This window comes from Gadus macrocephalus, chromosome 20 (assembly GCF_031168955.1).
Source record: "Gadus macrocephalus chromosome 20, ASM3116895v1".
Lineage (NCBI taxonomy): Eukaryota > Metazoa > Chordata > Actinopteri > Gadiformes > Gadidae > Gadus > Gadus macrocephalus.
This window is the reverse complement of record NC_082401.1, coordinates 9904763-9918993: the sequence shown is the minus strand read 5'-3', so window position 1 is coordinate 9918993 and position 14231 is coordinate 9904763. Positions and strand designations below refer to the sequence as shown.

General features: G+C 41.5%; 2 protein-coding genes across 10 annotated transcripts; both read left to right on the top strand.

The window, feature by feature from the left end:
* Nucleotides 1-122: 122 nt before the first annotated feature.
* Nucleotides 123-8715, top strand: sgo2 (shugoshin 2). Of its 9 annotated transcripts, XM_060040856.1 has the most exons (15): nt 123-478; nt 914-1089; nt 1176-1253; nt 1365-1420; nt 1559-1674; nt 1809-3809; nt 4413-4485; nt 4576-5538; nt 5626-5704; nt 5900-5982; nt 6238-6328; nt 6652-6729; nt 7573-7660; nt 7742-7848; nt 8176-8715. In XM_060040856.1, the coding sequence occupies exons 8-15, from the start codon at nt 5480-5482 to the stop codon at nt 8242-8244; spliced, it is 654 nt and encodes a 217-aa protein (XP_059896839.1). In that variant the 5' UTR covers nt 123-478; nt 914-1089; nt 1176-1253; nt 1365-1420; nt 1559-1674; nt 1809-3809; nt 4413-4485; nt 4576-5479; the 3' UTR covers nt 8245-8715. The 9 variants fall into 9 exon arrangements, 6 of the variants coding, with proteins under 6 accessions (XP_059896839.1, XP_059896838.1, XP_059896836.1 ...); XM_060040855.1 differs by lacking the exon at nt 8176-8715 and having other exon boundaries at nt 7742-7973; XR_009523530.1 differs by lacking the exons at nt 6238-6328; nt 6652-6729; nt 7573-7660; nt 7742-7848; nt 8176-8715 and having other exon boundaries at nt 4374-4485; nt 5900-6179.
* A 3258-nt stretch (nt 8716-11973) lies between these two features.
* On the top strand, nt 11974-13803 carry LOC132448546 (gamma-crystallin M3-like). Its single transcript, XM_060039952.1, has 3 exons — nt 11974-12129; nt 12424-12666; nt 13453-13803. The coding sequence occupies exons 1-3, from the start codon at nt 12118-12120 to the stop codon at nt 13723-13725; spliced, it is 528 nt and encodes a 175-aa protein (XP_059895935.1). The 5' UTR covers nt 11974-12117; the 3' UTR covers nt 13726-13803.
* The last annotated feature ends 428 nt before the right edge of the window (nt 13804-14231 follow it).

Genomic DNA, 14231 nt, shown 5'->3' with positions numbered 1-14231 from the left:
TATATATATATCCATACAGTATAAGCATACATCCATTTCAACCACGCACCACCCGAACGCGGGGAGCGCATGCGTGTTACTGATCGGTGACCAGGAGATAAGCCACGCCCCTCGTGTTTGAGAGGAAACGGCGGGTCTTGGATACGTTGGACTTCGGTGGACGGCAGAATCAGTTTATTTTTTAATTGACCCGCGTTAAGGATTCCACTGGTCTGGCTGATAAGCAACACGGTATTTGATTGTATAGGTAACTTCTTTGTCGGGTTGTATAATTTAGGTGAGACAACTTGACTTGTATGAGCTTCATGGAAACGCAGTGCTGGTTTTAATCTTGTATTAGCTTCATCTCCCGACTCCTCAGCCGAACACCCCGTCGACCCGCTCACCATGTCATTGGGGATAAAAATGACAACCATAAAGTTTTCGAAGCAGACTGATCTTGGAGTCTTGGCCTCCAAGATCAAAAACAAAATGCTCAGTAAGTGTGCCAAGATGTCATTTGCGATTGAAATAATTGTCTTGCAACGACAGTAAACTATTAAGCACACAGTTTGGCATAACAACATCGCGCTACGCTTACATTACCAATAAACCAATTGGCCAGCAGTTCTTCTGCAGCTACATTTCATAAAATACAAGATTGTTTGTAGTGTCTGTAAGACAACTCATAATCACTTGGCTAGTAGATAACGTTTACTCTGCGGTCTAATTCAAGACAGCAGATTAAACAAATATTAATTGATTGACATTCAATGCAACCACTCTACTGTCTACCATTTTGTCCATGTTATTTCAAATTCAGTGTCAGAGTGCCAGGACTTAGGCCATGAAACTGCCGCCTCCTCTATTGCAGGAACATGGTACATCGAATGATACTTACTTGTTCTGTACACCCCTTCTTACGTCCAACCAGATAGTTCATCTTTTTTTAAGATCTCTTTGAAGACGAACAACAGGGCATTAGCTGTTGCTCTGCAGGCCCAGAGAGAGAAGAGCAACAACCTTCAGATGGAAATTATTGGCCTCCTGAAACAAGTGGATGCTCTGTTATTTGAAAGGGCTTCCATGAGATACAAGCATAAGCAGTTGGTAAGTGTTTCCTGCAGTACCTTCTTTGTTCTTTTTCTTCTACATTTATTTAGCATTTTCTAATCATTGTGGTGATACTTTCGCAGGTTCTTATGGTAAAGGGACTCCGTAGCACCACCATGCATCAGTTAAGCAGTATGGCTGACATCCTATCCTCAGAAGACGTGAATATACCTTATAATATAGTTGAATATTAATTGTGTTTAACATGCTGTACTATTTGTGTCAGAATAGGATGTTTCGGTGTTCAACTATGGTTTATTTATTTTTATTAGGATGACTGTAACAACCAACATGACGATGCAGATGGTGGCGATGTTGAGAATAAAAGGTAAGCAAATGTAACTGATAAGTGTGTGTTTACTCAGCAAATATCAACAAAAGCCTGACATTTTGGGGATTTGTGTTTTTTTGAATGAGTGCCATCTTGTCTCTATTGTATTCCTCATCTCCTTCCTTTACGTTTTAGTCTATTACCCTGCCAACCGCAACCCTTAACTGAGGCACATCACTCACCAATCAAAACACTGGTCGATTTGACTAATACTATCAGTGGTGTACAAGGCCAGCCATCAAACGATATGAGTGAGTAAATAATGCACATTTAACAATAACCTATTTTAAATAAAAGAACACAATAATAATACACATCATTTCCTGATAACCCACACCCATCGTTATTCATCGTTGTGTATTTTCCAAATGTATCTACTGCACAGAAATCGATAAAGAGGGGGAAAATACTTCTGATGAAGCTGGGCAGTTGGCCCAATGGAGAACAACCAGTCAATCCAGTAGCTTGAGGGAGGATGTGGAACAGTATTCCAGGACTCAGCCCGGACGGGACAGTCACTCTATGCTGCCTTCATGCCCTCAAAACAGTCACACCCCTGCAGCTGTTGTTGCATCTGAAAACAAACGATTGAGCGTTTCTGTCGATCTTCAGAAAAGCTCAGCCCAGGAGTTGACCACCACCGCCTCCAACAACAACAACAACACCACCACCTCCAACAACGATAACGACCACAGAGGTGGACAGGAGGTGACTTTGCTCCTGAACACCACCATGGAGATGACCGTGAGGGACGCCACTGAAATAATCATCGTCGACACCAAGAAGAAATCCCGAAAAACAAACGAGCCTAAGATTAAAGACCAAGCCGCACCAGTGGTAAAGGCAAAGAAGGAAAAGAAGAGAAACAAGAAACCAGGGAGGCCAGAAGACAGAGACTCTACAGAGTGCGGGTTAGTAGAAACCCAACATGTGCACACTGCTGCTCTGCCACTATCAGAGGATCGTACAGAAGAGGCCTCTGGTACAAATAAGGTTGTGTCTCGCATCCCCAGATTTGGCAAGGCTAAAGCTTGTGACGGACCGAACACGATACAGAAGAAACCTCAGAGTTACCCGAGTATTGCCTTACCTGAGTATAGCGGCTGTGACGTCGTAGAGCCTGACAGACACGTCCCCACAGTCAGGGAAGATGCAAGATGGTCACCCAATCATGTTTTTTCAGAGGACGGAAACGCTAAAAAGAAATTAAGAAGGACTAATGTCGCTTCAAATCCACCAAGAGTAATCAAAAGGAAAACCCCTATCCCATTAATGAACCTCTCTAATGCTGAAACACAAAGAACATCTAATGGCAAAACTACAGAGGAAGTAGACACCGCCTATAGTGATGCATTCAGCGGCCAACTGCTGGAGAGTCAACAACTTCCTGTGGCCTCTAATGACAACACACCTTTTGAGCTTGGGGGCGGGGACTTGGGTTTTCCAGAGGCTGGTCACCCTGAGAGCAAGGATCTTAACCTTAACAGAGAACTCAGGAAGACTTTTGTGGTGACAAGGGATGGGTCCCCGTGGGAAAGCTTCTCACCAGATATCAGTACTGGAGCTAGCATCCTGACGCCATCTTCAGCATCTCGTGGGTCAGAAGGACAACAAGATGCCTCAGTTGCAAGTTCACCAAGGCAGGTTTCGGAAGCCACTCTGCACAGGTTCTCCGGTCCTAATTACTGTGACAAGGTAGATGTTTCGGATCAGACCCATTTGCCACGCAAGCGTCCCTACGAGGAAGTTCAGGGGCACGAGGCCACCTGTTCCAATGGGATAAGAGCAGCATGGAGTGAGCAATCAGCATGTCCTTTCAACGTCAGAAAGAAGAAAGTAGAGAAGAGTAGGCACCAACAGAGCCACAGCCCTCAAGGGTACGGGCCTCAAGATCAGGAACTGCCACCTCACCAGGACGACACGCAAACAGGAAAGGTTGTTCTGGACGGTACACACAAAAAGTCAATTTTGTCTCTCAGAACCAGCAGAGTAGCTGCTGGTACGTACAACGAGGAGTCGCCTCAACACATCGCTGAGACGGTCGATGTCTCTCCGGATACATGGGTTCCTAAAAGGCTCCCACCTCCGTCCCGTTCCAAAAAGAGCAACAGTAAGAAGATCTTTTCCACTTCCTCCGGCACAACAAGGAAAAACTTTGTGGCCTTCGACAACAAAAGGATGTCAGATGTCCTCGCGAGCGACGGGGGGATGGACCAGTGTCTTACGAGCCTGCTGCTGGATGAGAGGCCGCCATGGGAGACCCCAGATGTCAGCCTCAGGGATCTGGATATGGAGGACCACTATGTCCCTTCTCCCAAGAAAGCCGTCTTGGCCACGGTGCCGGGGTTGAAGGAGCCGCCGCCAAATACAGTCAACGCTTTCACAGGTTAGGTGGTCCTCATAATGTCCATCCTAGATGTTGGTGTTGGGTATATTGTATGGTGAGGATTTCTTAGGATTCTTAGGATTTCTTATTTCCTTTCTTCGATTGATTCTAAGCTAGGCACAAAAAGTAAGGACATTTTTGTTTGGTAGATTATTTCATTCTAACAACGCTTTTTGGCAATAATGTTGTGTTGTTGAATCCTCCGACGCGAGCCTTCCGAGTTGCACTTTTGACATTATTTCCGGTCTCGGAGCATTTATAGCGTTCCCGTTCATCTTTGTGATTGTGTCATGAAATTGGCTAGTCGTTGTTTATTGTTAGCTACATTAGCCTCTTTAGTAAACCAGCCCGAAACAAGGTCACATATCTAGGTGGACACACCCACCTGTGATGTCATAAGGGACAGATTTCCAAAACGGCTTGTAACGGCTAATCAACCCACACCTGTGCATGTCATGGGAACTTTAAAGGATTAGTGGTGCAAGGTGTAATGGAATGTTGTGCATTTGATTTTGAGATTGTAGTTGAAAATGCAATGTGTTCTGTTCAAATCTGTTATTTTAGCAAGAAGAGGTTTAATGTCCGTTACCAACACCATTACAGACAGTGGAGATGCCGGTGGTCGAACAAGAAGACCAAAGGCGTCTGTGAACTATAAGGAGCCCGGCCTAACGTGGTAAGGACCACACCTCCATAACACTGGTGGAAAACCTCTCAGATTGCAGTCAAAATTGAATTGCACTAATAAAATATTGGGATCTTACAGCAAATTGAGGCGCGGAGACAGTCACACGGACACCAGTCTCCTGATGGCTCCTATTTATAAGGAAAAAAAGAAGAAGAAACAGACCAAGATGGCGAACAAGCAAAGACCAGAAAGCAGTCTTAGTTTAGGTTTTTTAGTAGATGAAAGTCAAAAACCTGTTTGATTTTCTGTGTAGTTCTTATCTAAGTTGAGCGTTGACTGCATTTCTCTGAAAATAATAGATAATCAACAAATAATACGATGAATGGATATTGTTCTTGCAATTAACACTCACTTTTAGTTGTTTTGTTCTTTGAGTTTCTTTGTTGCCATGTTTGTAATAGGCAAAGAGTTTCGTACAGGATGGGGTGTAAATTATTAACTCTTAAGCTGTTCACCTGAGAAGTCTGTGTTGCTGCAGGCCGGAACTAGCAGTAGGTCGTAGGCGGTTTTATGATATTCGGGTTTGGAGAAATTTGGTTTTATGCTTTACTTTATTTTTGGGACATCCATGTGAATGGAACAACATTAACCATCACCTATTTTTGTGTAACAGTTGTTTATCCAGTAGAATTGTGCATTGAATTCATTAAATGTATGGTTTTTCTTTATACAAATGTAGTGAAGTTCTTCATGACACAGTGGATAAGGGGCCTGTATTGTTAGTGGTAAACTCTGTTCAATGAACTAAATAGCTGTGTGTGTGCGTGTGTGTGTGTGTGTGTGTTTGAGAGAGGGAGCAAGGTGGAATCGGTGTCAGGTTCTGTATCCTAGGTAGTAATTGTTTCTGCTCCATAGTTGTGAGCCAAGCTGACCGGCTCTTCCGCTTTAAGGTATTATATTATATCGTCTTTTACATTTCAATCTCATACCCATCTTTGTGGTGCCTGCTGCAGCCCTGTTGTCTTGCAGAATTTGCACTTGAATGTTTTTGTTCCTGAAAATGGACGAGAGGCATTTGAAAAAAGATGTCATGGCACTTTTGTGAGTAAATGCTACAGGATAAACTTGTCAGCCAATGCATGCGTTTGGTATATCTTTTTTCGACAGTTCTGTTTGTTTTTTTAACAGAAATGATTATGTTGGACAGAGGCTCAGAGAGAATGCCTTTGATCCCAAGGGGAAGGGAACCTCTATGCTGGATGATCTGGTAGGCCTACAACAAAGAATAAATTAACAGTATGCTGTTGGATCATCAAGTTCACTTCATTTTGGAGCTATTCAGATTGTCCTTTATCGATATTGATTAGCATTCATGACTCTAAATGGAGATACACCAACTCATGTTCCATAGGGAAACCTTTATGTGTGTGTGTATGTGTGTGCGTGGGTGTGCACACTACAGGCTCATTGTGACCTTGCCCTAAGAGTTGCCCTTTGGTGGTTAGACCGAGATGAAGGCCAGGGCATCCTGGACACAGACATTATGTAAGTTATGGTTGGAATGGTATAGGCCACAGTATTCATATGGATGGAAGCAATATACCACAATGACGCTGTATGTAACAATTCAATATTATTTATCCCACCTTGGTTGTATGAATTGATTATTGAGGTAGTAAAGATCTTAATATGTCCCATTCTGTAATAATTATTTTCTCCAAGGAGCATCTGTGGAAAGTGAGATTAAGTCTAAAGTCTAAAACAGGCGTTTTGTTCTTTTTTTTATTTTCTTTATTACAGTGGAGCAAAAAGCTTGTCAGGAAGTAACAAGTACCCTAGCCATCTTGAACGGGAGGCTATGATCTTGTCCTCTTTTGCTGGGATTGTCCTGGTAAGTCAGACACACTTTGCAGGCCTACATTTCACAATCTTAATGACTACAGTCAAATAAAAAATGCCTTATTATCCTATTTTATTAACCCATCAAGATGGTCATCAGACAGCAGTTAGAATAATGTTAAGGGTCCATAAGTCTCTAGGAGTGTGTGTGTTATTAGCCAAAATCTGCCCAGCACTGTGACGAGACATCACAACTGGGGATGCCCACCCAAATGTATATTGTAAGGGCTATTCACACTCACACCTGGTGGTCAAATAGGGGCCCTCTAATGAGCTGACCGCTATCTTGGAACGGTTCTTTTTCTACCCCTATAGAATGCTCTTCCTGTGGAGGAGATACTGGCTCTTTACAGCTGCAAACCGGCCGCCTCTCACTCCAAGCACCAGTCAAAGGTAGACAGGCAATAAACCTCTGAAGAATAAGTCCCGCCTCCGAGGCTCTTGGTTCCATGTTTAAATGTCTATGGAAAATAACATGGGGGTTTTGAATGATCGTACGCGACAAGCTCTAGGTGGAGAAGAAGTAAAAGCTGCTAAAATTGTTTTGTATGCTTTATTGTGCATGCACATTTTTTCATAATGCTTTACAGAAATATACAAAATAGGCAGTTTATTATAGCTTCAAATTGCTTCCTGACTGCCGTGCTGCCAACCCCAGAAATCTAAATTTCCATTCAAGTTATTTCAGAGTAAAATGAATACAAGGTAGACAGACCGTGTGTGTGTGTGTGTGTGTGTGTGTGTGTGTGTGTGTGTGTGTGTGTGTGTGTGTGTGTGTGTGTGTGTGTGTGTGTGTGTGTGTGTGTGTGTGTGTGTGTGTGTGTGTGTGGAGATAGGATAGCTTAATTCACTTGAGGTGGTAAACAGTTTTGTTATGTTTTTAAATCGTTTATTCTTTTGCCAGAAGGACCATAAGCACTAGGCTACTTTGAGTGTTTGAGCATGGAATACATGAAATGAATGTATGTTGGTTCAATCAACATACCATGCATAGGTTATGAATCTGGAAGATTTTGTAGGTAGTGGCCATCCCCAAAATGCACCAGAATACAGGAAATCATATCCAACAAATTCAAAAATGTGTATCTTCTCTCAGTTTACGTCTAGTTGAAGTGCACAGTCACATGGCCCTCTGATGGTGCTGATGAAGAATTGTGGCCCTCTTTATCATGAAAGTTGCCCATCCCTGGCCTACTTGGTTTATGTCTACCTTTAACTTTGTCTTCTTTGCCGCAGAACTCCATCGTGCATCCGTTCACCCTGTCCTACCACCCCTTTGCCATGCTCTGCTCCTACAAGGCCCTGGACCACTCCAAGAAGCACAGTAAGCCTTCTTATGTTTAAACCAGGAAAATTACTAGAAAGTTGGCCTATTAATCATGTTGCTGTTGTTGCTGTTCGGTAGGTCAGAAGCTGAAACGGTGGCTGCTTGAGAAGTCAAAAGCTTCCAGTGGCCAAGCAGCCTTAGCGCAGCCTTCGTCCTCCGCCTCATCCTCACGTTCTTTTCTAAGTGTAAGTATTTCATTGAGATACATTTTTCTGACTACCGTACTAATCTTTAGTTTCTTAGTCATAGTTCATTACATCTGAGAGATGCTATTGTCTGTGATTAGACTTTTTTTTTTCTTGTCACTTCAGTCACAGTAAAAATATACGAGTTACAATTTTACTACACAGAATGGTCAAAACTATTAAATAAGACTGAAGTAAACAAAAATAACAAACAAAATATTGAATTGAATGGGCCTACACTGCCATCTAGTGGGGTTCAACTGTTTTTGTTATAGTTGGAGACAATATTTTATGTTTTTATCTCCTCTGTTCACCTCTTGCTTCCAGGACAGCGATGAGGTCCAAAAGAACAGAACAAAACACTATGAGGGCTCACTAGAGTCCCTGAGGGATTAAGCCTTTTGTTTATCAATCAAATATGATTACTTTCTAATATCCCGTTGTCCAATATGAATATGATATTTCTGCATTAGTGAAGTATTTGGTTCTTTACTATTTTCATAGTCATCATACTGAGTTTGTTTTAATGTTTCAGAAAGTTAAAGAAATAAATAAGCTAGCTTGCGATATACATGAAGATGTTGAGCATGTCATGATATTACAACAGGATATTTCGCTGAACCGCCTTAACCGTAGATAAACAAGCTCTTAGATGATGACACTGTGATGCGCTCCTTTACGCTCCTCGAAAACAACATTGTAGCATTGCCATTTACACAAGAGCTCCTCCAGTCCTTAAGATTACGTGCAACCTTTCATAACCCTTCTTTTGTGCTCACGATGGTGAACATCCATATGTTTTTGCTGTTTTTGCATTCTGTGTGAATAACGTAATTCCCAGTTTAGCTAAGTGTGTTTCTGCTTCTTGTGCTGTCCAATGTCATTAAAGGGAAATGGTCATTTGTCTCCTAGGTATTTGTGTGTTGTATTTTTTGCACTAATCACTCAATCAACATATTATATATATATTTATTTTTAATTGAGGTCATATATATATATATATATATATATATATATATATATATATATATATATATATATATATACAGGTCATACTCAGAACATTAGAATATTGTGCAAAAGTTCATTTATTTCAGTAATTCAACTTAAAAGGCCAAACTAATACATTATGTAGACTCATTACATGCAAAGTGAGCTATTCCAAGCCTGTTATAATTTTGAAGATTATTGCTTACAATTTATGAAAACCCCAAATTCAAAATCTCAGAAAATTAGAATATTGTGAAAAGGTTCCATATTGCAGGCTCAAAGTGTCGCATTCTAATCAGCTAATTAATCCAAAACACCTGAAAAGAGTTCAAGCCTTTAAATGGTCTAAGCCTGCTTCAGTAGGATTCACATTCATGGGGAAGACTGCTGACCTGACAGTTGTGCAGAAAACCATCATTGAAACCCTCCACAAGGAGGGCAAGCCTCAGAAGGTAATTGCAAAAGAAGTTGGATGTTCGCAAAGTGCTGTATGTGGAAGGGCAAAGTGTGGAAGAAAAAGGTGCACAAGCAGCAGGGATGACCGCAGCCTGGAGAGGATTGTGTGTAAAAGGCCTTTCAAAAGTGTTGGAGAGCTGGACTGAGGCTGGGGTGAGTGCATCACCCCAGTGGTGGTTAGTGAGGTCCCCCCTTCACTTTAGGCATCTTTGAGTGTTATTAATTATTATTATTCTTCATGTTTAACCTCTGTTTTCCTTTTATTCCTAGTCTGTTTTACATAGTTTTGAATGATGACTATATGCTCTGTAAGGTGACCTTGGGTGTCTTGAAAGGCACCTCTAAATTAAATGTATTATTATTATTATTATCAAGAGCCACCACACACAGACGAATCTATGAAATGGGCTTTAAATGTCGTATTCCTCTTGTCAAGCCGCTCCTGAACAAAAAATGTCAGAAGCGTCTTACCTGGGCTAAAGAAAAAAATAAATGGTCTGTTGCTCAATGGTCCAAATTCCTCTTTTTCGGATGAGAGCAAATTATGCATCTCATTTGGAAACCAAGGTCCCAGAGTCTGGAGAAAGATTGGAGTGGCACAGAATGCAAGATGCTTGAAGTCCAGTGTGAAGTTTCCACAGTATGTGTTGGTTTGGGGAGCCATGTCATCTGCTGGTGTTGGTCCACTTTGCTTTATCAAGACCAGAGTCAACGCAGCCGTCTACCAGGATATTTTAGAGCACTTCATGCTTTCTTCAGGGGACCATCTTTTTGGGGATGCTGACTTCATTTTCCAGCAGGACTTGGCACCTGCCCACACTGCCAAAACTACAAAAACCTGGTTCAATGACCATGAGATTATTGTCCTTGACTGGCCAGCAAACTCGCCTGACCTGAACCCCATAGAGAATCTATGGGGCATTGCCAAGAGAAAGATGAAAGACATGAGTCCGAACAATGCCAAAGAGCTGAAGGCCGCTATTGAAGCATCCTGGTCATCCATAACACCTCAGCAGTGCCACAGGCTGATAGCATCCATGCCACGCTGCATTAAGGCAGTAATTCATACAAAAGGGGCCCAAACCAAGTACTGAGTACATATGCTGATTATACTTCATTAATTTAAATCCTTTTTTTTTTATTGATTTCATGTAATATTCTAATTTTCTGAGATTTTGAATTTTGGGTTTTCATAAGCTGTAAACCATAATCTTCAAAATTATAACAAATAAATGCTTGGAATATCTCACTTTGCATGTTATGAGTGTATACATAATGTATTAGTATGACCTTTTAAGTTGAATTACTGAAATAAATTTACTTTTGCACGATATTCTAATTTTCTGAGTATGACCTGTGTATATATATACTGTATATAGTCTGGCTCTGTTCCCTGACTACTGAGACGGCAGTTTGGCATTGTAAATCAACAAACAGTAGGTGTAAGGGAACTTAAGTGTGGCTGGAGACGATGGGGACATCAAGTCAAAACTAGGGGTAAATACTAGTCATAACCAGGGTTAGGAGCCGAATCTGACATGCAGTCCAGCGTGCGGCCCTGTGTACATTTAGATGGGTTTACTAACAAGATTCATAAGGGACTAAATTTTAAGAATCTAGAAACATGTAGCCCCATTTTGGGCTATGAGAAATTGTCTGTCTATGAAAATGACGGATAGGACGTAGTGATTTATTAATAAATGTGTGGAAATTAAACAATTTTGTGTTATGTCAATAAACTCTTATTTTGATCGGTTCTGGATTTATATACAAGATACAAGATCATTTATTGTCATATACATAATGGAAACATATTTGCACCGGGCAATGAAATTCTTAATTTGCAAGTTCCCATCACACAAAATATACTTAAAATAAAGTAGATAAATAAACTAAACTCCAAAAAAAATCTAGACTAAATATAGTTAAACAAACAGTTAAATATAATTAAATATATAATTAAATACACTGATGTACTAATATAAATTATTTAAGTCACATTGTTTGTCGCGGTGTTTGTATCATAAAGCCAAAAGCACTTGAACCGCTCTGGCTGAGGGAGTTTAAGGTTTTGCATTACAGGTCTGCTGTTGACTTTCCATTCGTTCTGCTGAGGATTACTGGGAACACTAGTGGGGTACCCTTGGCCCATTCATAGGTGAGGGTCCCCTATTGGTTGTGATGTTTAACACAAGCAACTCCCTACAACATCAACACATTGAAAACAACAGCTAATGTCTAAACAGAAACGGTCCCAAATCATCATTTTGTCTCTACTTTCTCCCTGTTCCTTGTTGCACAATAGAGAGTATCATTTTGTAATTCCCATAAAGTGATCACCTTCAATCTATGTTATTTTCCACAGATGAATTATATAATTTATTATTTGCTATATTGTATAATATGGATATTGATGGGTTGTGATTTGTTTTCTAACATGACATATATTTAGCCCGACTTCTTAATGACTCTACAGTGACACCAGTTATAACATGTTTATAACATGTAGTTTAACATGTGGAACCCTAATGTCTGCTCTTATAAGGTCTTCATGTAAAAACACTTTGATTGACGTGGATATGAGAGAGGACAAGACAAAGTTAATATTACTCAGCAGTGATGTTGAACATTCCAGGTCGGGTCAAAGGAAAAGCCTCAGTGTGGAGTTTGTGCTGCTGACAGCAGGCCTCATTTGAATGACAACACACACTGTGGAACACAAACACAAACACATGTGTGCGGCTGCTGTGGCAATGGATATATAAGGCTGACCTCCCGACTCTTTACCAAAGCACAGAAATCAGCTACAAGCCAACCGCAACCATGATGGGCAAGGTTGGTGTTTGACTCCTTCTATTTTGTTTTTAACATAAAAAATAAGACATTTTAAAATGTAAAGAGTAACACAGAGAGAGAAAAGAGAAGCTTCCACATCTGGACCTGATGTGTTACAAAGCATTCATGTCGGCCATTTTGGATGTGGATGAGTGACGATCTACATTTGACAATTTAGTCTAATCTAATAACGAGTAGAATAATGTTGACCAAAAACTTTGTCAAATCATGAAAGGATTCCCCCCTTTAATGTATTTTTTATCTAACACAGACTATTTGCTTCCCTTCGTCCAGATTATCTTCTACGAGGACAAGAACTTTGGCGGCCGCAATTATGAGTGCAGCAACGACTGCTCCGACCTGCACACCATGTTCAACCGCTGCCAGTCCATCCGCGTGGAGAGCGGCATGTTCATGATCTACGACCGCCCCAACTTCATGGGCAACCAGTTCTTCGCCAGGAGGGGCGATTACTCCGACTACATGCGCATGATGGGCATGAACGACTGTGTCAGGTCTTGTCGCCACATCCCCATGGTAGGCTACCTTGATACGCAATTGTGTTGAATTCTTAGCAAAGCCCTAGTAGTATGTCGTTCCACGTGTCTTAACCGACAAGTGTTGGTACTGAGATACAGATTTAAATTAAAGTAATTTCAGACTGTAATCACTGATGCATATTTTCAAAATTTTCTTGAAAACCTTGCCTATGTTTTGATTATATATCCTGTAGGCTATATATTGTATTCACTAAGAGTTATATACGTTACTTAAGTAACACAGATCTACATTAAATCGTTCTATTGAATAATGAAAGATTTATCATTCATAGGCAGTGGCGTCCCTAAAAAATGTCATCGGGGTGGCAGGATGAGGACAATGAAAGTGTTGGTGCACACGCTACACACCAAAACCAAATTAACATTTTGAGTTAAAAAACAATCCTTTTGTAATGTGTTAGGTATCGGTGTATATGCATGTTTAATGTGATTTCATTGTTTTTCAAATAGGCTAGTTGTCAGTTTCCTTAAAAAGAAATATACAGCTTTCATTTAAAGGAGCACATTGATTTGAAGGAAAAAAGCATTTACTGGGGATAGCTTGCCATGCATTAAAATGAATTGCGAATGTAAAATATCAGACAGAAGCCTATTATGCATACAACACAGAGGCGATTGTATCAAGAGGTCCATGCCCCCCCCCCCCCCCCCCCCTGGCCATCCCTGTGGGACGTCGTATACGAATGACCCCCAAAGCTCAGGCCCCTGTCTCCAGCCTGTCTGAACACCTGTACCCCCCCATCCCGCTCCTGTCCCCCTACAGCACCGCGGTAACTTCAGGATGAGGATGTACGAGCGCGCTGACATGGGCGGCCAGATGATGGAGCTGAACGACGACTGCCCCAACCTCATGGACCGCTTCCACATGTCCGACTTCAACTCCTGCAACGTGATGGACGGCCACTGGCTGATGTACGAGCAGCCCAACTACAGGGGCCGCCACTACTACGTGAGCCCCGGCGAGTACAGGAGGTACAACGACTGGGGAAGCATGAACCCCAAGATCGGTTCCATCAGGCGCGTCATGGATCTCTAAAGACAGAACCACGGTTCTCGTGAAGTGTCTCCTCTTTGCCTTGTTTCACACACTGAATAAACTGGGGTCAGCGCTCAAGAGTTTTCAGTTTTGTTCTTGCTCCGTGCGCTTCGCCAGCGCCTTCCCGGCCGGCGGTTACGTCACCAGAGGGCACTGTCAACATCCTGGCCCTGGTCAGAGTCCTGAATAAAATGGCCGCTATGACACTGACCACCAAGCCTCCAGTGTCCTCACTTATGACTTGGTATCATGCTTCCAGTGGTGCATGACTATCCTCTGCCTAAACGGTTGGTCTGACTCCCTCACTTGTTCAACTAGGTTATCTTAACACAATGTTGTTTAGAAACAATATTGCATTCACCAAAATATTAACCAAAATAAGTCAACCTCAAATTCCAATTCAGTAAACATTAGCTATAGCAAGAGAGAGGATCCATTAGTGTGTTCTGTTCTGCTGGATATAACCTGCATTAGAAACACTTCCACCAGTTATTAAAGTAGGCTCA

Excerpts from the sequence above, each read along its gene's own strand:
- sgo2 (XM_060040853.1), top strand. The coding sequence starts at position 388 with ATGTCATTGGGGATAAAAATGACAACCATAAAGTTTTCGAAGCAGACT. Across the intron at positions 479-913 it reads GATCAAAAACAAAATGCTCA|ATAGTTCATCTTTTTTTAAG; the intron begins GTAAGTGTGCCA and ends ACGTCCAACCAG. Across the intron at positions 1,090-1,175 it reads GATACAAGCATAAGCAGTTG|GTTCTTATGGTAAAGGGACT; the intron begins GTAAGTGTTTCC and ends ATACTTTCGCAG.
- LOC132448546 (XM_060039952.1), top strand. Across the intron at positions 12,667-13,452 it reads CTTGTCGCCACATCCCCATG|CACCGCGGTAACTTCAGGAT; the intron begins GTAGGCTACCTT and ends GTCCCCCTACAG.